This window comes from Branchiostoma belcheri, unplaced genomic scaffold (assembly GCF_001625305.1).
Source record: "Branchiostoma belcheri isolate BF01 breed outbred unplaced genomic scaffold, Haploidv18h27 scaffold9, whole genome shotgun sequence".
In the NCBI taxonomy this organism is placed as follows: domain Eukaryota; kingdom Metazoa; phylum Chordata; class Leptocardii; order Amphioxiformes; family Branchiostomatidae; genus Branchiostoma; species Branchiostoma belcheri.
The window spans coordinates 4,241,010-4,268,870 of record NW_017804575.1 but is presented as its reverse complement, the minus strand read 5'-3'; the positions used below and the strand labels follow the sequence as shown (position 1 = coordinate 4,268,870).

At 42.9% G+C, this 27,861-nt stretch overlaps 1 protein-coding gene across 1 annotated transcript; it reads right to left on the bottom strand.

Annotated features, from left to right (window-relative positions):
* Positions 1–1,078: 1,078 nt before the first annotated feature.
* On the bottom strand, positions 1,079–27,861 carry LOC109487758. Its single transcript, XM_019791824.1, has 14 exons — positions 26,622–27,861; positions 11,226–11,293; positions 8,669–8,795; positions 8,317–8,391; positions 7,735–7,826; positions 6,616–6,778; positions 6,277–6,360; positions 5,474–5,689; positions 4,825–4,912; positions 4,043–4,258; positions 3,256–3,326; positions 2,543–2,683; positions 1,838–1,981; positions 1,079–1,255 (listed from the first exon to the last, which is right to left on the bottom strand). The coding sequence occupies exons 1-14, from the start codon at positions 27,243–27,245 to the stop codon at positions 1,112–1,114; spliced, it is 2,253 nt and encodes a 750-aa protein (XP_019647383.1). The 5' UTR covers positions 27,246–27,861; the 3' UTR covers positions 1,079–1,111.

Genomic DNA, 27,861 nt, shown 5'->3' with positions numbered 1-27,861 from the left:
TGTAGCGCCTCTGCCTCCGCCCGCCAGCCTCACGTGGAACTCCAGCACGCGCGGCCGCTCGCAGTAGAACGTGAAGTTCACTCCGTGGTACCCGTTAGTCTTCCCCTCTGGGCGGATCCGCCCGTCAAACACGCAGCAGATCTGCTCTCCTTCCAGCAACACGATGGGGCAACGGCACAACGCGTCCTGCTTTTCATTACAGACAGAGTGCGTCTTTGTTAAACAAGTACGATATTTTTGCTGCTGATGACTTTCGATTCGTTACTTTTAGCATCAGGTATCAGGAGCTCAACTGGTATTGAGTTCTATTCAAATATTGGGTGGTGGAGGGGAGAGAATATGTGGTGTCATAGAGGGAAAATGAAATTCACACTAGAAAGGCCAATATTTGCTTTGGAGCAAATACAGCGATGGGTTCACCACATTTTACCACATGGCAGAGAAAGAATGAGAAACACAAGGGAAAACAATGATTTACATTGATATAACTATAATATGAAGTAAAATACAACTAAAACAACAGTTGGATAGCTATTCCCTACTTTATTGGTTAGGATTTTTAATTGTATAATGCAAACTGTTGATTTTCAAAATAAAAAAAAAACGTCCATGCCCGGCATTCCAATGCTGGAGCAGGAAAGCTTGAAATACCTACCAAAACACTTGAATACAGACATACTGTCAGTATGGAAATGCTTCTGTGCAGGTGTTAATCAAGTTAAATCCCAACAGCCAATCAGCAAGAAGTATAGAGGAAAGCTGCATGCCTATTGGTTGATGCCCTGCATTCCATTGTGATGACTCATGCCCAAACGTGGTAAACAAGGCAAACTAACACAGTAATACATTTGCTATAACACAGCCAAAAAACTCAAATAAAACCATTCTAAAAGCCTGTATCACAATAATTTAAAAAACGCCTAGGGGTATTTGCCCACTGTACCTCCATACCAAATTTCAGGACCTTAGGCCCTAAAATGAAGAAGCTGAATCCATTTAAAAAATGGCAGGAGAAGGAGGAGGAGAAGAAGGAGAAGAAACATCAGAAAAAGCAATATGGTTTCGAACCCATAAATAGGTCTGGTAACCGGGCTACTTGATGAGAGCAGTGCTAGGAGTGGATGGGGTTTTGCAAGAAGGACACGAGTTCTTTGTTGGCGACGAGGTCCTGCACGGTTCGACTTTTGAAGTCTTCCCAGTTGACTTTGTCCTGCAGCTTCTGCTGGAGGCTCCGTTCGGAAGGGTACGGCTGGATCTGTGAGGGAGATGTTGTGATAGGTTCTCTGTAAAGCTGTTCTGGATGTTGGATGTTGATCATGATCACAACAAATATCATTGTCTTAATTCTTAAGCAAACAGTGATGGATGTACATTTGTACCTACTTTTTTTTCTTTCTTAAAAAACATATATCTCAACTTTGCAGCCAATATAATTATATGAGTTTAAATATAAAATGCAAGACTAGCATGTACGAGAACAAGTTCACAGCCTTGTTGGCCCCTAAGAGCAATTGTGAATAACCGTGAAGAAGAGGAAGGAAGCTCAGGTGGTTTGGTACACCAGTCTGGCAAAGACCATCCTCTAGGGTATACGCACTCTCGAGGGTGGCCGTAGACGAGGCCGACAGAGAAAAACCTGGCTCGACAGCATCAAAGGACTGGAACCGGAATCAAAATCCAGGAGCTACTGACAGCTGCAGCACAAAGGAAAACCCTGCCTTTTCCCACCGACGAACTAGTCGGTCAAGGTAATAATAGGTGGGTAGGTAGGTACATGTAGGTAGGAACTTGACATGGTGGTGCATTTAATTGATACGTAATAGCAGTGATTACTAACCGTGCTCCTAATCTTCCTGCGGATGTCGAGGTCCAGATGCTTCTCGAAGAACTTCCGTGAGATAAGGATGCACTCCGCACCGTCCGACACCAGACTCATGCCTGTCCCGCCCTCTGACGGGGTGAACACCACGTTCACTAAACCCTGCAACAACATTTCATAGATTATACAAAATTAATCATAATATGTCAATGGTATACAACTTCTCGTCTAGTGTGAATAAGGTAACGTGTCTGTAACCGTAATTCTAGAGATTATATTTCGAAGTAATTGGTCATTCATTATCCTGATGTTAAGGCCACAGTGGTCGTTGAAAAATTGATCTCTGTGTAACCCTTAAGCTTGTGTTGGAATAGAGTTCAACATTTTACTGTGATAACTACCAACACAGATGAACTTTCATGATAGTAGTATACAACCTGTTAACTAGTTCTAATTATTAGTTTATATTATTCTTTAAGGAGCAAGCTTGACTAATGCCATTCTTACTTCTAGAATGAAAATAATCTCTGCTAGTATATATACCGGTATGGTCACGTGCTCTGACGGGGGACGATACAAACTTTCAACCACCGTTGACCCATTGCTTACGTCACATCTCCGAAAGGTTACGTTTTATAAGCCATTTACGTATGGTACAAAATTTGCTGAATTCTATTCGTTTCTATTAAGAAAAAGTTTAATTCCTAGAAAAGAGAAACTTACGAAGACATCGCCCTCCTTTAGAGTTTGGACTTGGATGAAGACCTCACTGTCCCCCGAGGAGTCCGAGGTGGTATCGTCCAAATGAGAGAGGTCAGGGGTCGTTCGTTCCGACGCGGGAAGCACGGATCGCCTCTTAGCTTGCTGTGTTGCCATGGTGATTTAAAAAAAACATGAAAAACATTAGCTTCATTCAGAAGAATGCACCGGAAGTATCTTGAACATGACCCCCCCCCAAAAAAACTCTCATTTTGTATTTCTCATACTTTTATCGATCGCTGAAACCTAGAAAAGCAAGCTATATATAGCTAGGGCCACACCAATAATTTCTTGGTTAAAGGATTTTTCTAGAAAAATAATGGAGCGGGCGTGCGAAAAAAAAAGATCTATACCTAGGCATCTTATCATGGCCCAAAATGGTACGATAGGAGCCATGAAGTCAACACAACAGGCCGGTTCAAAATTTAAACAATGAATTTTGAACTTTTAATAATGATACCACTGCGTTGAAAGATGGAATTAACTGTAACAACTAGGATGAAAAGGACTGTTTTCAACTGTTCAGGGCAAAATATGAGCATTTTGCAGTTGATTCTGAATTTTTATTTTTATTGGCAAATCAGAAAAAAATGAAGTGGGCGAATCCGTTAACCAAGAAATTAAATTGGTGTGGCCTAGTCACGAATAATTCTTATTCTCATAAGTTGAAGACTTACCGATATCGTTAATCTCTCATTAAAGAGTTCTTCGAGCTGCTGCTTGTGCGACGAGGCATCTTCGGGTAGACCTGAAAGGAAATGATATATGGAAGATGATATTAGAATGAATGAATGAATGAATGAATGAATGAATGAATGAATGAATGAATGAATGAATGAATGAATGAATGAATGAATGAATGAATGAATGAATGAATGAATGAATGAATGAATGAATGAATGAATGAATGAATGAATGAATGAATGAATGAATGAATGAATGAATGAACTTTATTGCAGTTGACAGTTGTACACGGTACAATGTATGGCATCAATAACAATGTGATCAATACAATCAAGTCTATTCTAAGAGACTACTTTACTACAGGAATATGAACGTAAACGGCGGATGACATGATGTGAGTTAGGCGTTTCTATCTGTTACAATACTTTCTCTCTTTTGTAGTGCACTGCATATATATTGGCCTAAGTACGTAGATATGGAGTCGGGACATGACATAAGTAGATTAAAAATGTCTATGTTTGTCTTTGGGAGAGGTTTACCAGTTTCATATGTGATCATTTTCATTAATCTTTCTCTATCTAATAAAGTATATGTAGGACAGGTCATTATGAAATGATACTCATCTTCCATATATAACAGTTGAGATTTAGTTCAAAGATTCCATAGTATTGAACGTTGAACACTCCGGCCATTCCTACTTCTTCATGGTGACTCTTGGAAAACTTGGTAAAATGAATGCGCTCATACATCAAGTCTAAACTGTGTAGCCATGTTACACACCTGTCATGGGAGTTTTCATGTAAATGGGCGGCAGTCCGGGGCTGTCTGTACGGGGTCGCCCGGACGCCGCCGAGCGGGTCTGCCGTTTCTTGGCGGGGCCAGGGTACGTGTGCGCCCGTAGGGGATCACTGGAGCGGCTCGGTGAGGAGGCGGGCGCCGTTTCTTCAGAGTCGTCTGAGGCGGAGGACGTTACGGATCGTGGACTGACGGAAGGACCTGGGGAATGGGATTTAAAAAGTAAACGATAGCTAATTTGTTTCAAAGGAATTACTAATTTTAGATTTTCTTCGACCCTCGTCAGAAAGAATGACCCAGTACTCTGAACACATGACCTTGTGGACACGTGACTCCAGTAATAGGTCACCTGTACCAGCACGTCAGCAGAACGTACTGCACCTGCGCGAAACCCGTAATGTATTGTACATAGCATTTCGGCAGAATGTCTCAAGGTTGTATTCGCTCATATAAGGTTAGCATTTCGACAGTAGTTTCCAAATGTTGTGTCGGACAGAATATCCTCTGCAACAGGCAAAATTCTGATGCAACGTTGACCAAAAACCCAACGAAAACCGCGAAAATACGGGGTTCTGCGCAGGCGCAGTACATTCTGCCGACGTGCTTTCAAATGTGAGTGTACCAGCCAGTCTGAAGAAGGCCATAGACAGGTGGTCTAGTCGCAGTGAATTGAAATGTGATTCACTTTTCACGTTTTCATTGTTTTCGTGTATACGGAAGAAGTCAAACGTTCTTTGTTTTCTCTTGTCAGTACGATTTGAACTTACCTGAAAAGTCTGTGGGCACGTTTCTTCTCCTCCTGGATGAAAACTGTGGCGTGGTTGGTCGGAGGGATTTCAGAACCCTGCAATGTCCCTGTACAAGAACAAAAGAAAGGAACATTTACACGTTGGTGACACGTCTGGGTGTGGACATATATCATAAATGTCCAACGGAAAACGAGACTTATTTGCACACAAACCGATTGATGGCCGAAAGAATACATGTTATATCTAAGGCCATGTTGATTTGATTATATGGATGACATCCTCCGGGAAACCCAAAACTGATGATGCGAGCGTGCGAATAAAAAAAAGTTTGGCAAAAAATTTGCTTTCATTATGAAATCTACGTGGTCATAAAGGTTGAACAAAGGAATAAACACACAGAGTATGGTATGCCGAATAATAATGGACTCTTCATTTTCATTTCTTCACATTTTCTGCTTTTCCTGAATTGATTTCGGCATTCTATGCCATTAGTATCGTTTTTCAATACTTTTGCAATGCAACATACGACATGTATTCAGTCATTTTGCACGATTCATAGTATGGTCGATTTTTTTTTTTTTTGAAACGGACGAAAATTCATGCGCGCGCGGACGTCATCCATATAATCAAATCAACGTAACATGGCCTAATTGCTCAATAGACTCACCGTTACTACCACGTATATCTTGTCCGCCATACTGCTGTCCTTACAGATGACGAGGCCGCGCCTGAAGAAGGTGTACAGGCACACGTCCGGGTTGTGCTGAGGCAGCTTGTCCACGGGCCAGCCCTGCAGTTCTGGCACCTTCCGCAAGAAGCGCACGTGTTCAGGCTCCTGGCCGTCATTTTTGCTCGTGCCGTGCATGAAAATACTGACAAAATCCTGGGTGGAATGCGGGAAAAGAGTAAAAAAAACTTCAATATATTATCACTTACCCAAAACTTTATCACCACATCAGAACGTTTTTAAAAGATTTCAATTTCCCCCTTTGTTATCTATGTATTGTGTCCTCTCTTTGCCATCATTTATCATTGGGTGGGGAACCGGACTTGCGCTTTTGAATTTCCTGTATATACTGTTTTGCCTGTCTTAAAGTTGCATTTGTTTTTTCTTTATTATATGTATTAATTTAGTGGTGTCGTAAACGTAAGTGCTTTCCACTTGAGTACGGCACCACCAAGTCTTGTACTTTTTCTATGTGAATGAACAAAAAATAATAATAATAATAATGATAAGCCCAATCCGTAAGCCTGCTCAGGAGGCTACGTATATAGAATAATGCTGTTTTATAGGTCGATTTCCAGATAACGTTTGCACCGATAAAATCTCGCGAGATCTAAGAACCATGCGATTGCCGTACTGGCTGCTGCTTCTGGAACAGAAAGGGCATCGTCATCTTTGGTGAGCTTATTGGGTGGTTTATGTCGATCTTTATCATGTGCGATTTAGAATATTTTAGAATCTCTCACCTCCCTGCCCACGGCCAGCAGCGACACGGTGTCCTTACAGATGACGGAGGCGTTCCGCTTGGACTGGTGCATCAGGGCCAGCTCCTGTAGAAATACACGGAGAACACGCTGAGACGTAAGACTCTAACAGTGTCGATGGTTGGCTCTGTCATAGCTTGAAAATCCTAGGCTATGACATCAAAATCGTGGGACGACCTACGACGGATGTGACCCTCGTTGTACGATTTTTGGTCGTGTTACAGCTTGCTTGAAAATTCTACAACATAAAATTAGTACAACGGCGTACGACGAATGTGGCCGCGTTGCTACAACACAAAGAGGCAAAACTTGTTGGCTTACCCCAAAACTGTTCCCCTTCTTAAGAAACGCCACCGTCTTGAGACTGGGTTCTCCGGTGTCCTCGTCCCGTGAGATGACGGTCACGACAGCCGTACCGGACAGGATGAAGTAGAAGTTCTCAGCGATGTGACCCTGCCGGATGATCACTCGCTTTGGGTCGAAACTGGAGAGAAGTATGTGAGAAATGTTAACTACTAGTAGAAAGGAAATATTTGCAAAGCAAGTGTTTTACAGATACTTTCACGGTCGATGTTCAGGAGAACTTGCACTTCTTGTTCCGCCGCTCAGAACCTTTCAGCGTGCCACTAGGTTCTCTTCCAGTTCTCATCAATACACCGTTAACATACCTGTCTCCAAGTCAGCTTCTTTCCCCGGACTGCAAAATTATGGAACTCTCTTCCAAATAGTTGCTGTCCGTCCGACTACAATCCACAAAGCTTCAAAACAAAGGTCCACTGCCATCTCCTGACATAACTACATTATACTCACTTAAGTACCTCTAGCTCTATGCCTAGAAGTGTCCCAAAATAATTGGCCTTGCATTAAGCGACACCGTGTAAAAAAAGTGTATAATGTTTGCCTTACATGGTCTACCGACAAGCTACTGCTCTGTTTATTCTTATTCAAACACGTTCATAGATCTGTTGACCAGCCCCTCCGACTCTGACTTGCCATTGCTACATAATGCAATCCAACACCACAGGGTGTCCGCTACAGCACCAGTTACCATGGCGACACACGTCTGGTCCGGATTATTAACATTTAGTTGTTTGAAGAAGAAGAACAGATCTATTTTCCTGAGGGTAAACATTAAAATAACTAGAAAGGTAATATTTGCAAGGCAAATGCGTAATGTTTACCTTCGCATATGGCCTACTCTTTAATTCTTACTCAAACACATTCATATTACGGTGACAGGAGTCTAAATCCCTCCTGCTATAAAATTGCAACATGATGTAACCCAACACTAGTTACCATGGTAACAGACACAACATTGGTTCAGGACTTCAGGTCATTGAGGTCACTGTTTGGAGAAGAAGAAGAAGAAGAAGAGGAAGAAGAAACTGAGCAAAAACAATATGTTTTCCTTCGGTAAACATAATTACTCCGGATCCTTACCATTCGTACCAGCCGACTCTGATGAGAGACTCTTGCATTTTGATGGGGAACTCTGAAAACACTTCCACCGCACTGCGGACTGACTTCAGCGCCTGGGGATAGAGAGTGAGGGCCAAATTTGAAATCAAGTGAGAACAAAAGTGTTGGCCAATGAGATTGAACACTGTTTGACCAATCAACATGCAGTACCACTGCAGAGCCAAATTTGAAATAGATTTAGGACAAAAGTGTTGGCCAATGAGATTGAGCAGTGTTTGACCAATCAACATGCAGTATCATGCGTAAAGTCCAAGAAGGGCCCAATCGGGTTGAAGTACCCACGGGTAAGGTGTAATATAATGTGTTGGCCAATGAGATTGAACACTGTTTGACCAATCAACGTGCAGTACGATGCGTAGAGACCAAGAAGGGACCAATCGGGTTAAAGGACCCACGGGTAAGGTGTAATATAATGTGTTGGCCAATGAGATTGAACACTGTTTGACCAATCAACGTGCAGTATGATGCGTAGAGACCAAGAAGGGACCAATCGGGTTGAAGAACCCATGGGTAAGATGTAATATTATTAGGAGCCCTGCTCACCAGCTGGATCTGTTCCTCCGTCCGGTCCTCAGGCGCCAGTCTCAGGATAGCCTTCGCCTCGTCACTTACAAACACCTGGGGGCGTAAGAAAGAAGTAAGGCCCCATTCCCACTAGAGTAAATTGTCTGGATCGAGCCGAATTGATTCGCTTTGATCGGGCTTTGATTCGATCCGGTTCGATTGAGCCTTCAGCCGGCTTTCTTATGATTACACACTGTGAACATCCAAACAAGTACGAATCTAGGCTATCTCAACCAGTCTGACCTTGGCTATAGGCTGTCTCAAACTGCCCTAACAAGTCTGTCTCTAGGCTATCTAGAACTATCGTCACAATGACGCTAGCCAATCGCACCTCTTTCCTAGCCTTGTAGTAGCTGGGGTCGAACGCCGGTCCAGACTTGTTCATCATGCTCTCTATCTCGTACTGGAACTCTGCAAACGACTTCAGGTTTGGCTTCTTCTGCTTCTCTTCTTCTTCACTGGAGAGAAAAACGACATACAAAAACATTACGTCAGTACGGTGGCCCACATATACACACCTGTGTCGTCTGCGCGCATACCTGTGTATTTGTGGGCCACGGTACGTCAGGTCTAACATTTAGCCGTCAGCATAAGGAGGTTCTGTTGTGATGACCACATATCTCTTCAGCACGTCGGCGGAACGTACTGTGCCTGCTTTTTTCGTTGGATGTTTGGTCAACGTTGCATCAGAATTTTGCCCATTGCAGACGATATTTTTCCGGCACATCTAATATTTGAGAATTATAGACGGGATATCAGCATTAAATACACGAATACGACCTTAAACGAGACATTGTCATTGTATTATGCATAATACTTTTGGTGTTTCCCTCAGCGGCAGTATTCATTCTGTCGCCACCGATTCAAGTACTCGTATAACCTACATAAGGCCACAGCAAGTAAATTTTATGGATGACATCCCCAGCAGACTCCAAATCTAATGCGAGCGGGCGAAAAAAAACAAGGCGGGCAATAAAAAACAAGTTAGCTGCCAAATATTACAACATCAATTTATCACCAAAACAACGTTGAAAATAAAAGTTTTCAATCACTATACAAATGGTTTTGATTTACTGGAAAACAGAGGGTAACAAATTTTCTTTTTTTCCCCCAAATCAGGCGAAAATCAATGCGCGCGCTGATGTCATCCATAAAAATTACTTGCCGTGGCCTAATGCACCGGCGCCATACATTAGCGAAGTGTGAAATCATTTCACAACTTAAATGGTTTTATAATAATAAATGGTTTTTATTGTCCAAATTTAAACAGTACCCGTGCAGTCGCAGCCTTTATACGACTGAATTGATGCAGGGTATCACATAATAATCAATACAAATCACAACAATTACAACAATCAAATAATACACATGATACACATTTTATTCCACAATTATTTTTTGTGGAACTGTCGCAAGGGTCTGTGCGGCTGCCATTCGGCGCCACAAGGTGACCTCAATACGAATTTCCCCAACCGAAGTTAGGTACCCATTCACACCTGGGTGGAGTGAGGAAAGTCGTGTAAAGTGCCTTTCCCAAGGGCACAACGTCGGGGCGCATGTTCAGACATGTCCCGGGAACGACTCGGGATCGAACCCAGGTCTCCCCGGTTCATAGTCGATTGCTCTAACCACCACACCACCCGACGCCACTTGTAATATTTAATGTCACAAAAACACGAATACATTACTTATTCAAGTATATATACTCCACACGTATCGTACCTTGTGAGTAGGCCCACATGTAGGTTGGCAAGAATAAACACCATTCATTATTAATCCTTTGTTTTGCCACTTTGCTTAAATAATTATTGCGACAAAGTGTTTTGAGATAAGATAACACCTGGTGTTTATGTTTGCATTCCGTGTTAAACAGTATCTAACAACAAACCTACACAACATGGTCGTGTGAAAACATGGCGGATAACAGATACGGGGGCAACTCAAATGTTCATTGTCGTCTCTCCTAATCATTATAAATCTAAAGACAACAAAGCTACGTACACGCATCCTTTTAAGGCGACGCGATTCTTGTTTTTTCTTAATTAAGCTTGTCCAGTTTTCGTAGGCTATGGCAGAACCATCCGATAAGAATCCACTTGAAGCTTTTTCGCCACAAGACAACTGAATTTTGCACGACAGATACACAACTGTCCCGAAAATGCCTCAATTCAATATACTATACATGCCCGTAGCCAGGGGGGGGGTTCGGGGGGTTCGGAAGAGAACCCCCCACAAGGCTGAAAGGTCCACTTTTTGGTCCACGTTTTATGTAAAGGTCCAAGATTTTTCTTGAAAAGATAGACTGGAATCGTCGAAAAACTGCTCCCTTTGTCATTGAATAAAAATTTATCTCTGATTTTTTCTTTGAAATCCTCTCAAAAACGCACAAAATGCCATTTTAGAAGGTTCATTTTTCAAAATTTTCCGGGGGAGCATTCCCCGGACCCCCCTAGGAACCTCGCACCTACGGCGCTCGAGGTCCCCTCAAGCAGTGGGAAGAACCCCCCCCCCTTTCAAAATCCTGGCTACGGGCATGCTATATGTACAGCCGTAAACTTATCGATATCGTCGAGTAATACTCAATGTGACAAGACGGTAGTACGACAATCATACGACGAATTTGACCGGATCCAAAACGTTGACGCTCTTGGTCGAGGTAGCCTGGTTTAATACGATATTCAACGGGTCGGCTTCGAGGGTGTTCCGGCCGGCCAGAGGTTGTTTGGCACCCGATAGGAGTTTCAGCCGCGCCCCGTAGAGGGATACCCCGAAGCCGACCCGTTGAGTAGGGTAATCAGGCTATGGTCGAGGTAGTAATGCTCTTTTTTTTCAGTCGAACCAAGGGTACCAATAAGAACTAGCATACTAATAAAAATACCATAACTTACTTTTCTGTGGTGACGGCCTTAGACAGCATGACGACTGTTCTGGTGATTCTTCTGAACCGGGCCAGCGGCTGGAGAGAATGAAAAATACAAAAGATGTGAGTTATGGATAAGCTAAACTGTTCTTTCAACATGGTAGGAGGATGATATAACCTGATCAAGTCGCGCTCCAGGGTGCCCTCTGGACGAATGGCCCACTAGAAGTGACACTGTCACTGCCCTGTACAGAGTTTGTGCCAGGGCCTAGTCATATATGTCTTGCGACAGTCGTACGATTTCTATCTTACGACATTCTTGAGATAGACGTGCACGAATTCAGCTGTCTTCGTACTGACAAGGCTGTCTTATGCCTGCTGGATCATGGAAACTCCTACGACATCAAAACCGTTGGACGACCTACGACGAACGTTACCGGCCGCGGAGCAAAGCTTGGTTCCATTTGATTGACTATATTTTGTTGTACAGTTTTCATGTCAGGCCGTGATAGAACCAACCAACAATCATAGACGCCCGACAAAGATCTATGACAATCTTTTCATACACAAGGTATCACGACTGACTGTCCAAAGAATGCCCTCAATGTGCTGTCGTGAAACCATCGTACGACGAATATGACCGGGTCCTTACAAGAAGGGTGACATACTTGTGGACATTTCGTCCAAGCCTTCTCCATCCATGTAATTGTTATAAAATGACTGTGTGATGTGTTTGTGTTGGGGTTAGTGTTAGAGAGAGGAGAGACAGTGTTATTGTGAGTGTTTGTGTTTTGGATCATGTTCAACACCTGCCCGAACACAAAGCACTTCAAACCACTTTACCTGGGTGTGCTACAAAAAGTACAAGGGGACAGACATGTACCCTGGATGCCAAACTAGTATCGGGCCGTTAGCCATTTCCTTCGGCAGCCAAGAGCCCTTCGCCCGCCTATCTAAATTAACGCTACGGGGGAGTTGAGCCCGAGGGGTTTGTACGGCCAGCCAAACTCCCCCCGGGCTAAACTCCCCCGTAGCGGTACTTTACACCAGCGGGCGAAGGGCTCTTGCGGCCCGGAAAACGAGTTCTGGACGGATTCCAGGGTAATAGACATGTAAGGGATCTGTAGATAAAACATCTCCGCAACTTCAGTGTTTGTGTCGCATAACCATGGTAAACCACTTTTAGTCGTGACAAATCAGTTTTGTTCAGTAGACACAAACTGCGTAAGACTGCAATGAAGTCGTGACAAATCTGCTTTGTTCAGCACATGTAAGACCGAATGTAAGGTTTGATTCACTCACCTACCTACCCTGGATACCTAACTAGTATCGGGCCGTTAGCCGTTTTCCTTCGGCAGCCAAGAACCCTTCGCCCGCCCTTCTAAATTACCGCTACGGGGGAGTTGAGCCCGAGGGGTTTGTCCGGCCCTATTAGTATGACACCTACCATGGAAGCCAAACTCGTTTTCCGGGCCGCAAGAGCCCTTCGCCCGCTGGTGTAAATTACCGCTACGGGGGAGTCTAGCCTAAATCTCCAAGCAGATCTTTCGGTGGCAACACAGTATCCATTGGCCAGAGGAGTGTCCAAGATCTGCTCGGGGGGAGTTTGGCTGGCCCTACAAACTTGCAGGGCCGAAACCTCCCCACGGGCTCAATCCCACCGCAGCAGTAATTTAGGTCTGCGGACGAAGGGCTTCTGGCTGCCGAAAGAAACGGCTAGCGGCCCGTAAACTTGGCTGGCACCCAGGGTACTCACACCGGGATGGACCCCTAGTCATTTTGATAGAGAGATTCTTTATAGACACAACAAAAAAGTACACAGACTTTTGTATGGTCTTCTACAACTTAACTAAAGATCTAACAAAGCTAAATACATGTGTGGATAACGTCACCTTACGTACAGAGTATATGTATGAAGTAACAATAAAGGTTAACTATTCTCTATCATGTGTGACTACCCCAAGGGAACAACATTGGGACCTGCTAGGGATTCGAACCACGAACCTTTAGATTCTAACTTCAGCAACGCTAAGTCTCAAGACCACCTTGCCATATCTCAACTTGTGATCTAGATCTAGAGCTGAAACAAATTAGGGCGTAAGTTCTATTTCTGGGCTCGACGGTATGCCTAATACCTGACAACTTCACACTACTGTTCTTTCATGTTTGTCGTCATTTGTGGCGCACGGTGAAAATCACAAGGTACAATATTGTAATAAGTACAGATTTGCTCAAGGAATTACGAACTGACGACCACACGTCGTCCTGTGCTTGCTAGTAATAATTGTATTCAAAACTTCACAAAATCCACATTCTGACCAAGCCGTCATAGAAGAAGAAGGTCTCCCGTGCTCTTGCCCGAGCGTAGGGTGGTGCCCATCTCCATTTCGTAGCCCTTGGGCTACGAAGCCCTTGTGCAATGTGCACTACAGCAGGGGCCTAGTCCGCTGGTGGTGCTGTGTGTTTGACCTTCCCACACCCTTTCTCATATGTGCTGAGTGCTAAGCAGAGAAAGAAGTGTGTACCATTTCTAAAGTCTTTGGTATGACACAACCGGGTTTGAACTCACGACCTCCCGGTTACAAAGCGAGCACTCTACCAATTGAGCTATCGCACCAAGCTGTCATAGAGCCTGGAAATATTACATTTGAAGATGTAAATGTAACTCAACCAAATCCTACTCAATCTAGTTGAGGAGCGAAGCAAACGCAGCGCACAATTCTGACGTTCAGTGTAGCGATGAAATTTCTACTCACTGAAATTCCCCAGACTTAGGCCTGCTCTTCTTAACAGGTATGACAAACGGTGAACCAAGAACGGCTTCTGACGTTATTTTTTAAGAACCACAACCCTTTCCAGTAACGCACTGTCACACGTCTGGAGAGAGACGGCAAGCTGGGATTCGAACTCCAGACCGTCTGGTCCAGAAGGGGGCTCGGTAAGTAACCACTGAAGTGCGCACGTTACATTTGTTACTCCTGACAACAGGTGAATACGTACGTGCACACGAGCCATCGAGCCGCAACGGTTGAATAACCGCCTTTGAACCCATCAAAACATTGGTCTGCTGTGTCACTAAAAGCCGCCCAAGATGAGTCCTTTATTTTCTGGGCGGTACCCTAAAAATCAGCCCAAGGCCCTTCCAGTAACCATTTTTCGTCAGAATTTCGGGAATTTTTGCACCATAAGGTCATTATAAGGTCAATATACACTGGGATATTGTGGTTTCAACTCAGTATGTAGATAAGTGACTAGAATATTCTTGAAAAAATCGTGTTTCCAAGCCCTAAAAACTGTACTGGATGCCTTAAAGGCACCGCTAAACATATGAAAATCTATCAATATACATATTATATTTTGAGCATAAACGTAACACAATTCCGGTACTAAAGTGTTATTTTTCAGATTTTTTTTTCTAAAAAACATGCTGCGTTTTCGGGCATCTGTACTACAAAAATCATAGTGTTTTTTTTTTCACGTAGGGCTTTTTAAAAGTGGCACAGGAAAAACCCGCGCTGTGTTATACCAACAGAGGTGTGTGCTTCTCTAACAATTTTCTTCACGGACCAGTGGACCTGTCCCGGTGTGGACACACGTCCTCTCACCGCATCACGGGCAACACAAACACGGGCTCTGACAGGACGGGGAGGGAGACTTAGGCCATAGCAAGTCATTTTTACGGATGACGTCCGCGCGCGCATTGATTTTGGCCTGGTTTTGGAAAAAAACAAGAAATTTTGTTGCCCTCTGACAGTGGTCAACATGCCAAAAAATGGGCAAACTTTGAGATGTCTGTTGCCATGCCGGAACGTGGCTGGCAGATAGATATGAAGAGAGGAGACAAGACAAGGCTCTGATTTATTGCTTTGTCTCTTACTTTGATGCAGTGATTTAAACCACTGAATCAAAACCATTTGTACAAAGTTTGAAAACTTTTATTTTTCAGTGACAATGGATGTTGTAATAGCTTGCAGTAAACATAGCACAGTAGAGGTATCATTTCTTGTTGAACAAGGTTTATGATGTCACGATTTGAAAATGTAGGAATCATGTTTTTTTCGGCCCACCTTGTTTTTTTCGCCCTGTCGCGTTAGATTTGGATTCTATGGAGGATGCCATCCATAAAATTTGCGTGCTATGGCCTTAGGTGGGACAGATCGTTCGGTGTGCTAAAACTGTATCTGTCACCACATACGGGCCTGCGAAGTGGTTTAATAAACCTATTATACAACGGATGCAAACGCATATAAAGCTACATTTACATTCTGACGCAAAACTACAGATACAAATACGTGCACAGATAACACAGGTACATGTACTAACTCAAGAAATAACTGATACAGACACACAGACTACAGATACAGACACACAAAAGTACAGTTACAAGCACGCAGAACTACACACAGATACAAAACACTTGCACAAAGACACAGCTATATGTACAACATGTACAGCAACACGAAATAACCGATACAAACACACACAAACTACAGATACAAACACACAAAAGTACAGCTACAAGCATACAAAACAAGAGGGATACTGAACAATAACATCTCGGTGACTGTTTGAATTGATGGATGAGTTAGAAGTGTTTGTTCTGACGTGTTGATCTAGCCGGGTACACTGTTGTCGCTGCCGGTTTTTCTCTGTTTGGTCATGTTTGCGTTAGCAGAACTGACGACAGATTAAATCTTCAAGCAGACGTTTGGGGTTTGAAGATCGTTACGGCTTCTGACAGCAAGAATTCTCTGACAATGTCTACCCCCTAGCCTCTACCAGGCTTGGGTAGACGGCTGGAAAGAGAGAGAGCAAAAAAGAGATAACATGCCGAGGGAGTTGGTCCTCTGGAGCGGCAAAATGTAGTCTCTGGCAGACCAACTCTCGGTCCCGGCATGTCATCTCTATTTTGGCCAATTTCTACTCAGCTTTCCAGCCGTCTCCCGAGGCCTGGTAGAGGCTATCTACCCCCCAGCACCTAGGAGATAATATCAGAGTCTCAAACAAAGTATGGAAAATCGTTTACCTTCGGACTAGATGGTTACTGAGAGGGGGTACTTAAAGGCATCCATGCAATTTCAGGGCGGCAAAACTGAATTTTTAAAAGTCAATTTTTTTAATTTTCTGATCATTCTTTTAATGTATTAAGTTGAATCACACTATCCCACAGCGTAGATATATTTGACGGAAAACGGTCGCTTGTTTTGTATCTAACTATTTATGGGTGGTACCCAAAAATAAAGACACAACGTAGCTTGTTTTTGGTCTATTTCAAAAATGCTTCAAGTATGAAATGATGAAAGATATGGCAGTGAGTTTTGGACAAATATCAGAGAGATTTCCCCATCCAGAATACTTGTAGTTTCGCCGTCCTCAAATCGCATTAAATGCAACCTAAAGTGCAACCTAAAATATAATAAATGGTTTATTGGCCAAACATCACCCGTGCAATCGCAGCCTTTTATAGCGCTGAATTGATGCAGGGGTTACAATCAGATGATACAAATGGTAACAATACACAAAATAATTCACATGATACACAATGTCATGATACATATTTGTAGAACTGTCGCAAGGGTCTGTGCGGCTGCCATTCGGCGCCACCAGGTGACCTCAATACGACTTTCCCCAACCGAAGTTGGGAACCCATTCACACCTGGGTGGAGTGAGGAAAGTCGTGTAAAGTGCCTTTCCCAAGGGCACAACGTCAGGCGCATGTCCAGACATGTCCTGGGTACGACTTGGGATCGAACCCGGGTCTCCCGGTTCACAGTCGAATGATCTACCACTACGCCACGCGACGCCACTATCAAAAGGGGAAGGTATGGACTGACGGGCGAGCAGAAAAAAACTCATATCTGCTTGGAGATTCGGGCCTCGCTCTGTGTACAATAGGGGTGCGCGACCGTGACGTCATTAGTGTGCCCGGTTCACCAGTTAACAAACACCGACACCTGCGCACATCCTGAGCCTTAAAACAAACAAAAATGTCTTACACAACAGACTTTCTTAAGAAACCTTTACAATAAGACTTGGGGGACAGTCTGAGGGTCACCTGTTAACAAATAGTTACACTTACGTATGTTCTGAGCTTTAGCTCAAATATAAATGTCTTACACAGCAGCTATTTTTTTCCTTTACAAGTGAAAAAGAACCTTTACAATAAGGCTTAGCTAAGGTCTAGTAGTCACCAGTTAACACACTTACGTATGTCCTGAGCTCTAACGCAAATAAGAATGTCTTACACAACAGTTTGGTTTTAAAAATCAACAAAAACCTTCACAATAAAGGTTTAGCTAAGGTCTTATGGTCACCAGTTAACACACTTACGTATGTCCTGAGCTCTAACGCACATAAGAATGTCTTACACAACAGTTTGGTTTTAAAAATCAACAAAAACCTTCACAATAAAGGTTTAGTTAAGGTCTTATGGTCACCAGTTAACACACTTACGTATGTCCTGAGCTCTAACGCAAATAAGAATGTCTTACGCAACAGTTTGGTTTTAAAAATCAACATGAACCTCCACAATAAGGCTTAGCTAAAGTCTTATGGTCACCAGTTAACACATAGTGACACTTACGTATGTTCTAAGCTTTCACGCAAATAGAGCTGAGCTTAGGCTAAAGTTCGTTCTCTACTAAAACCATTTCTGGCCAGGTGGTTTATGAAGATAACTTTTAACCAGTTAACTAAAATCTTAGTTAAAACCAATATTCTGATCAGCCAGTATGATTAATAGCATAACTTTTATAACTTTTCGGTTACAGTCTTTAGTTCATTGCCAACATCTGCTTGATCCAATATGGCGGCGCCCGTATAACCTGGACAAGGTCAACAAAGGTCATAAGAGAAGGAGTGTCATTCTAACTGAGTTGTTTTATCATTCTCTGGCCGCAAAGCTGGATTCACGGTCGACGATGTTCAGGGGAACTTGCACTTCTTGTTCCGCTGCTCAGAACCGGTACCATTCAGCGTGCCACTAGGTTCTCTTCCAGTTCTCATCAATACACCGTTAACATACCTGTCTCCAAGTCATTTTACAACAACAGCTTCTTTCCCCGGACTGCAAAATTATGGAACTCTCTTCCAAACAGTTGCTTTCCGTCCGACTACAATCCACAAAGCTTCAAACAAAGGTCCACCGCTATCTCCTGACATAACTACATTATACTCACTTAAGTACCTCTAGCTCTATGCCTAGAAGTGGCCGAAAATAATTGGCCTTGCATTGAACGACACCGTTAAAAAAAATTCCAGGCTTTAGTGACTGTTACTCTGTGTCTGTGCTATGAAATAGTTTCATCTCATTCTGTTTCCAGCTCTGACGAAATTTATTGTTGCAGCTGTGTTTGTGTTTACTGTCTCTTTGTTTACATGCATCATTTTTTGATAATTGAAAACATAGGGAAGCCGAGTAATAAGTATGTAAATTAGACACACCTTCCTCATGTCTACACCTTCGCATGGAATGCAATATCACTTTTTACCTCCATGAAATGTGTCATGGAGGTTATATTTTCAGTTGCGTTTATCTGTCCGTCTGTCCGTCTGTCTGTTGGTCAACAAGATAACTCAAGAACGCCTGGATGGATTGGTTTCATACTTGGTGTGTTGGTAGGGTGTGGCGAAAACTGGAAATGATGAGATTTTGGTCCCCCTAGTGGCTTCCCTTGGTACTGCAGCGCAACTTCCGGTTTTGATATCTCGCGATCTGGACACGCTAGGGTCATGAAATTTTGATGGAAGGTAGCTCTCGTGCTTGGGAAGAAGTCATATGAGTTTGGGCCCCCTAGCGGCTTGTTCTGGAACTGCAGGGCACTTTCTGGCGAAATGTTTAAAAGCCAATAAGTCCAGACAGGAACAACATATTTTCATTATTTTTGGTGTGTAGGTAGCTGAGAGAGAGATGTACATAATTAAATGCAAATTATGCAAATGAGGACTTTAGTTGCATAATTAATGAGGAAATTCTATAATTACAGTGTTTTACATTATACTACTTACATACATGTAATGTATGTAACCTATGGCAGGCGGAACTTCAACAGATACTAATTATGCAAATGATTTAATTTGCATAATTAATGCGAAAATTCTATGATTTCGTAATGGTGAATGATGAGAATGTCATACTTGGGACATCTGTAAGTTAATCAAAAGTTAACATATATCACGATGCATATATCATGTTAATGCAGAGGTCATTTGCACAATTAAAGAAGAAATTTACATTTACATATCAAGATCATATTTCATGGAGGTATGAGATCTCGGAATTCTAGTTTTAAATATAATTTCCAACATGTAATCACAAGACGTGGTGATGGCACACTCAAGTTTTTCAAACTTATATTAATGCCGCCACCAACACAGGGGACAATACAATACTCATTTACACCTGAGCGAAGTGAGGACAGTCGTGTAAAGTGCCTTTCCCAAGGGCACAAGATCGGTGGCATGTCAGGACTCGAACCCGGGGCCTCTAGTTACGAGTCGAGCACTCTGCCGCTACGCCACACGACCCCACAATATCACTTCAACAAACAGTTATTACACCAGTTATCATATCAACTAAACACATTAAAGAAAAGGTTACTTCATATCAGTAACCTGGCATGCATACTTTGTCAGTTGACTTTTGACCTACTAGATAACAACCAATATATTAGCAAGATCCGCAAAAACTATAGCTGGACATACAAGGGGAAACGTACGCTCTGAGCCCAGCTTTCCTTTCTAGCTTGAGGAATTATAATCCCCTATACTATCTACTATATTAGAACTAGTAGGACAATTACTGTTTATGCTATTTCCTAATTAAATCAGCTGCATGGGCCAATGGTGTTTCAGGAAAGTGGCGGCACGATTTTGGCTGGTTATCTACATCAAACACTTGCTGGGGGTCCATAACGGTACCCGTTGCCATGACTACGCAAACGATTTAAATGCCCTCAACTGCTAATCATGGTGATTTGTGGTGACAAGTGGTCACCCTGGTGTAATGGCACCTGTTAGACGTCCACCTATCTTGAAACGTTAGGTTCACCTGCAAGCACCTACTTGATCGAATTCATATTACACCTGTGATAAATATAACCTGTCTGCCTCCAGCTGCAAATTTGATATTTTCCCATTTTCACGTGTTTTGTTTATCATACACTTTGCGTTTGTACAAAAAACTGAAAAGGGTTAAACGAAATTCGGCAAACGAAAAAAAAAAAAAACTGTCGAAATCACACGAGTGGTGTGGTGTGTCGTAACGGCAGAGCATTCGGCTCAGAACCAAGAGGTCCCGGGTTCGAATCCTGCCATGTCACCAACCTTGTGCCCTTGGGAAAGGCACTTTACACGACTTTCCTCACATCGCGCAGGTGTAAATGAGTATGCCATGATGATCATTATCGTGATAGTGGGCATTAGCAAGTAATTTTTATGGATGACATCAGCGCGCACATTAATTTTCGCCTGATTTTGGGGGAAAAAACAAGAAATTTTGTTGCCTTCTGACAGTGGTCAACATCCGGAAAATGGGCGAAGATGTCTGTTGCCATGCCGGAAGGTGGATGGCAGATAACTATGAAGAGAGGAGACAAGAAAAGGCTCTGATTTGATGTTTTGTTTCTGTGCATATGTGATGTTCCCACTGAATCAAAACCAATGATTGAGTCAAAATTTTAAAATGTAGGAATCTTGTTTTTTTTTCGCCCGCTCGCATTAGATTTTGGAGTCTGCGGAGGATGCCAACCATAAAATTTACTTGCTGTGGCCTTAAAAGAAAAAACACCATGCACCATGCATTCTTTCAACCACACACACCACTAGTTACTGGTTCAATGGTTCCCCCAAGCGTGTGAGTTTACGGTAGTACCCCCACTACAGCCGCAGTTAGCGGGCCAAGTGACCGCGCACGTCCCACTCCGCGTATTTGAACATGCTCTCTTCACATCGGTATGTTGTTGACTCGGCCCTAACCTTTGACCCTACGCAAGCAAGCTTTGAAAAATAACGACACAATGGTTCGGCGTTGTCATGACGACGGTGCAAATGCCGTGCTGAAGGGTGATAAACCGGTGCTGTATTGTTACTGATCGCTGATATATGGGAAAACTGTTGGGCCTTTGAACTTTTGTGGTCAAGGGGAACTGTTATAAATTTAACATCAGTCTGAAAAGGTTAGATTTCAACGGGCGTTACATTCTTGTTTTTTTTTTTCGAAACAACATATTACATGTAACGTTACCATTAAAAATCTAGGTTTCAACATAAAGGAATTTGGTCCGAATTGTCTACAGTGCGACTTTATGCATTTGGAAATACTACATTTACTAGTTACTTATGGTAGATATTATTTATTTGCGTTATAGTTTATTTATTTTCTACATTATATTATGGATCCGTGGTCTATGTCTTTATCAGTCTTGAACTTTATCCTTTTGTTTTTCTGTATGTGTTGTGTATCTTTTATTGAAATGCAATAAAAAATTTTAAAAAATACTACATTTGATGTCATTTTATATACGTCATTTGATGTAAATTGAAAATAAGTGACTTGAGCGGTTAGTCATAAGGGCTAGATAGTTTGTGGCGTCTTCCGTCTCTTTTTAGAAATAGCTGGTGGTGGGAGGGTGATGGAAGAAACGCAGGTCTAGTCTTTACAGAGCGTTTTCAAGCGCTTCCCGTGTCAATGGAGCGGACAGATGCTGGCCGCCATGTTGGTGTCCTTGATTTGCATTTCAACTGATAGTAGCTCAAACTACACCAACATTTTTGTGTTAAATCGCCAAGTTAAAATGTATACTTCTGGTATTCTCTTTGGTGAAGCTATGTGCAGCAAACAGAGGTTACTTTAAAATTAAATTTGTCAGAAGTCTCTAGATGTTTGAAAAAGTATGAGCAACGATTCAGCGAAATGGAAATAACTGTCCATCTCCATGTTGGTGTACTTATGACGTTAGGCCACACCAAGTAGATTTTATGGATGACGTCCTTTGGAGACCCTAAATCTAATGCGAGAGGGCGAAAAAAAAGAAGGGCCCTAAAAACAAGATGCCTAGATTAGAAATATACTAAGAGACGACAAATTTCAGGACACAAATTGAATGAGGTGACACAGATTAACAAGCAAGAAGTCTTTTATTCATCATCAAAACAGCAATAAATCAGGTGGAACAGCAGTTGTCGTCCTGTCCTGTTTCTTTCATCACATTTTTGCAGGCCTGCAGAAACAAAGCATAAAATTGCGGCACTGCCGTCACTCTTTGGTCATAGTTACAGGAAGCGTAATTTCTTTTTTTTTTCTAGGAACAGGCCAAAATCAATGCGCGCGTGGACGTCATCCATAAAATTTACTTGGTGTGGCCTTATATAAAAACGCTCAAAGCCTAAGACATGTGACTGTATCGTTAGCAACTCTGGGAGTCCTGTCAGCTGTACAACGTGACCTGACCCCAGCCTTGCCTCTACCCTGTCAGTGTGACTTTGGATAAACGGTAAAAATCTATTTTTAACATCTCGCACTGCCAGCTGTATCCACATACATGTATCATAATGTCATTAACACATGTTAGAGAATAGTTAACCTTTATTGTTACATCATACATATACTCTGTACGTAAGATGACGTTATCCACACATGTATGTAGCTTTGTTAGATCTTTCGTTAAGTTGTAGAAGACCATACAAAAGTCTCTGTACTTTTTTGTCGTGTCAATAAAGAATCTGTATTATTAAACCACTCCGGGAGTGTTGCTTTCTTGTAGATTAATATAACAATGTCTATATTAGTTTGGCTCTTAAAATGTATAATTCGTATCGATGAATCATTATAGATATGACAAAAGTACAGACCGTGCATAAACATTGCATCGAACATGAACTTTTCAATATGTTTACCGAAGGAAAACATATTGTTTTGGCTCAGTTTCTTCCTCTTCTTCTTCTCCAAACAAAAAAAAGGTCAATGACCTGAACCAGACGTCTGTCACCACGGTAACTAGTGTTGGGTTACATCATGTTGCAATTTTATAGCAGGAGGGATTTAGACTCCTGTCTGACCATATATATGAATATTTTAGTAGGAATTAACAGAGCAGACCATATGCGAAGGTAAACATTATGCATTTTCTTTGCAAATGTTATCTTTTTAGTTCAACATGTTTTTGTTGTTTTTTTTGTTGTTGAAGACAAATTGTAGCCCTTTTTGTACGTTCATGTACAGGTATTTGAACAGCTAACGCCACAACAAAGTCTACGGGATCGACCACATCGATCTTTTATAATCCACAGACCAGCAAGGTGACTTATGGAGGGTTTAATAGTGTCAGAAGTCGGATTAGTGGGATTAAGAGGCCGTTACCGGGACAACGTAGTGAGTAACCTGGATTAAAGTATCAGGGCTGACCTAACGTTGACCTGATCAGGTAATATAAAAACTGTTGAGAACACCTGTCTCATACAGGTGAGATATTTGTTGGGTTATTGTTTTTTTTTTTTTTACGGTGTCGCTCAATGCAAGGCCAATTATTTTTGGCCACTTCTAGGCATAGAGCTAGATGTGCTTAAGTGAGTATAATGTAGTTATGTCAGGAGATGGCGGTGGACCTTTGTTTTGAAGCTTTGTGGATTGTAATCGGACGGAAAGCAGCTGTTTGGAAGAGAGTTCCATAATTTTGCAGTCCGGGGAAAGAAGCTGTTGTTGTAAAATGACTTGGAGACAGGTATGTTAACGGTGTATTGATGAGAACTGGAAGAGAACCTAGTGGCACGCTGAAAGGTTGTGAGCGGCGGAACAAGAAGTGCAAGTTCTCCCGAACATCGACCGTGAAAGTTGTTGGACATATGCCATGGCTATGTGAATACAGTAGTATATACTGTACTAGATCCGTCCTGTTCTATGTACACTTGATAAGAGTCTAATTTCCTGTTCCTAATAGTCCGTTTCCTGTACATTTGATAAGAGTCTATCTCAACATCAAGCAAGTTCGAACTGTAATTTTTAATGCAAGAAAATGGACGTACCCAAATTCTGGATTGTACAGAACCTTTTGAAAGAAAGAGCAATTCACTGCAAATATTTAATCTATCATGGTGATACCATGAACGTGGTGGCACCAAGGAGGTTGTATAAGATATATATAACCTCTTTGGTGACATTCAGTGTAATATATTGGTACTATTGTTTTCTGAAATATTTGCTGTAAAGTATATTGAGCAGTATACCCATGTAACATCCGTGTTCATAATATCACCAGGGTCCATAATATCGCCACCTTGAGAAATAGTGTGCTTTAAGATATTTTTACTGCAACATACTTTTGGTATGCACTCCTGCACACCTCAAATGTACATACCGTAGGGTATGTTGCAGTAAAAATATCTTTAAGCACACTTTTTCTCAAGGTGGCGATATTATGGACCCTGGTGATATTATGGACACGGATGTTACCCCTAGGGCCAACCTACATGTAGCTCCAAGGATATTTTGGCCATTTCCCACTAGGTCCGGAGCCGGATCGAGCCGGATCAAAGCGAATCGATTCGGCTCGATCCGGACAATTTTATCCTAGTGGGAATGGGGCCTTTGACTCAGTACCCCCCCCCCCTCCCTCCATCAGGTAGACAATGAATCACACGTTGCTGAAGGTCTAACTCAGGGGGGCTGTAGCAAAATTTCCTCGGGGGCATGTTGGACCTGGAGCCGCCGAGCTGGCCCGTGTATGCCCTGGAAACAACCTTGCGCCCGGCACAACTTTTGCCTGCCCCAAAACTCCAATTTTTTTCCTGTTCCTTTCTACTTATCAGTTTTTCAATGTTGTAACTAACCAATTGTAGTAGTGCGAGCGGTACTACATTTCTTTGTAATTATTTCAAGTTTTGTTAAATGATCGAATCAAAATTATGTGCAATATTATATGTCAGTGTGAATACTGTAGATTGACTGCAATTCAGTGACTGCGAAAGCTCAATAAAGATATCTTGAATCTTGAATCTTATCTCTTTTTAATGTAACATTGTGAATACTAATAATAATAAAGTTTGAAAAAAATTTAAAAAAATAAAAATAAAAAAAATCTTGAATCTTGAATTGCTTATGTTTTGGACTAGTCCAAATCTCCTCAGATGCAGACGATATTTGGAGCATGCAAAAGAAAGTTCCCGCGCAGATTCGGGGTTTAATTTAATGCCCCAGCGGAGTGATCGTGGGGCCGTGATGACATGGTTAAACACGCGCAAATCCCTCCGAATGGAGAAAACACATACAGGTCAGCAAACAGAACAAACAACCCACCCCACATAGGTACAACACCCCACCCCACACCGCACAACACCGGTACAACACCTCACCTCAACTGTAACGTACTATAAAAACAGCTCACATCTACTATAAAATGGTGTCCTAGATTCTGTATCTGTATAGAGGGTATGACAGCCCTTCGGTGTAGCACACCAGATTGAGTACAACTCATACCCTTACACAACCTATGGCATGTATTATACCCTATTGACAACCTACTAATTCCGGTAGAAGTGTAGTTGAACCCAAACTTCTTATCAAAGTTTCTCTATAGTTTTGTCGTGTTCTATTTGCAGCTGTCTGTAGCTGTACTAAAGACACTGTCATATTTGTTGTACGATTCTCAGTGTATTGTGTGCTACGATGCTACGAAAAAAAAACGACCATGCTACAAGAACCATACCATCACAAGATAACTGAATTTTAGTCGCACGACACATCCAAGACAGTACCAAGAATGCTGTCATATCGTAAACCTATCGTATTGTGGAATGTGACCAGGACCCAATTTTGCAAGAAATACTTGAAGGAACAGTCCCCCCATTTCCACAGTTTTGCCGGAACTGGCTTCTGTGGATGCTGATTTCACGGTTGACTGCCGTTGGATTCTTTCCTCTTGGATGCACGATTAGACTCTAATCAAAAACCACATTTCCAACATGCAGGCGGTGGGAAAACACCTGACATCAAATACTTCCTGTAGGTTATTTTCTATGTGCCTTTATCACTAGATAACGCCGCACTAATGGTAAAATGTAGTGTTGAAGAACTAGATGTTTACATATGTTACATAAGGATCTATGTTGTGTAAGGATTGTGTATAGTTGAAAGAGAAAATGCAGTGAGATAAGAAATACGTCGTCGAATGTTTCTTGCTTCTATGGGCACTGAACTAGATAAGCACTACTAAGAAGGACAATCACTGGTTAGAATGACCCTGTTTGACCAACATGAAAACACTAGGTATTGTAACTGTGAAATTTACTTGATAGACTTTATAAATACCTAAAGATTTTCGAAACAACGTAACGTATACACTCTCTGTGTTGCCTATATGTTTAGCTTGTAGTATTTATACTCGTTTGCCATTTTCGTACCTTCTTGTAACTACCGACTAGATTATCGTACCTTTTGTCTGTTTCTTTTCCTGACTTGCTGTTTCTTGACTCTGACGTCTTCCACCTGAAAATGTACTCCTTCTCCTTCCTCCTCCGATTCATAAGACTCCTCCGGAGGAACCTCCCCCTCCGGGTAGAACTCCGTGGCAGAGGGAAGACGGTGTTTCTTTAAGAACTTCCTCCTCTTGGCGCTGTTGATCCTTAGGTACCGCAGCATGCCCACATAGTCTGAGAGATCGTAGTGCCCGTACCGCTGGAGCAGGCCTATGGAGGTGGAGGGTAAGCGGGACTTCGGTTGACTCGGGGCGGTGAATCTTCTGTAGGACGCCGGCACAGAGTACTTCTTCGTCGCGCCGCCTCCGGTCGCTCGGACCGGTTCTTGTGAATGTTTCCTGAGCCCGTGGCTCGTGATGCGGGTTGATAGGTCCAAGTTGACGCGGGACTCGTCATACGAACGTAGTCTGGATCGCAGACTGGTCTGGGTGCCTCTGCGCGAGCCCGGCGGACCGAGGCTGAAGCTGACCGCCCGTGAAGACCCGGTAGACTCCCGCTTTTGGATGCCTGGTAAGCCAGGCTGCGGGCTCCGGTCCGCTCGGCTCTCAAGGACCTGAGACACTCTCTTTAAGTCACTCATGATTAGGGTGTATGGGGGAGGGGGGGATAAACACGGCTCGTTAAATCCCACCGTACGACTGTAGAGCTTACCCCGGGCAGCTGTGCACACGACCCCGGCCAGCAGCGCCAACCGTCCCGCCCGACGCCATGCGGATCAATAAACAGCGGCAAACACAGGTCTCCACACGGATGACGGTGTTTGTGTTCCGTTAGTCCACACACACACACACCACACATATACCAATTAAACACCGGGCGAGGCGGGGCTACGGACGAAGGCCAGCAGACCAAGGGGGTCACCGTAGCACCGGAACACAAACCTAACAAATTACCGCCTTGTTTGACCACTTCACGCCCGTTTGCCTGCAAATAGACCGGTAATATTGAACCAGGGAGGACCGTTTAGCAGGTTGTGACAATCGACTCGACGTTTTAATAAACTCCACACAAAGAGCGGACAGGGCGCTAATACGGACCCACAAAGGTGGGATTGTGACGGGGGAGGGGGGCGTGTTGACCAGGTGAGAGGTACAGACAAACGTCGTGACGTCCGCAGGTGTCAGCACGTTCCATCACACCCTGACGCACGGACGTCAAACAGACCTGAAGCCCCTTCGTGTCCAACTCCTGTGAGG

Bases quoted from the DNA above. Each gene is read 5' to 3' on its own strand.
- LOC109487758 (XM_019791824.1), bottom strand. From the start codon at position 27,245: ATGAGTGACTTAAAGAGAGTGTCTCAGGTCCTTGAGAGCCGAGCGGAC. The intron at 11,294-26,621 runs GTACGATAATCT...CATTCTCTCCAG, and splicing joins GGAAAAGAAACAGACAAAAG to CCGCTGGCCCGGTTCAGAAG. The intron at 2,684-3,255 runs GTAAGTCTTCAA...ATGGCAACACAG, and splicing joins ATGAGAGATTAACGATATCG to CAAGCTAAGAGGCGATCCGT.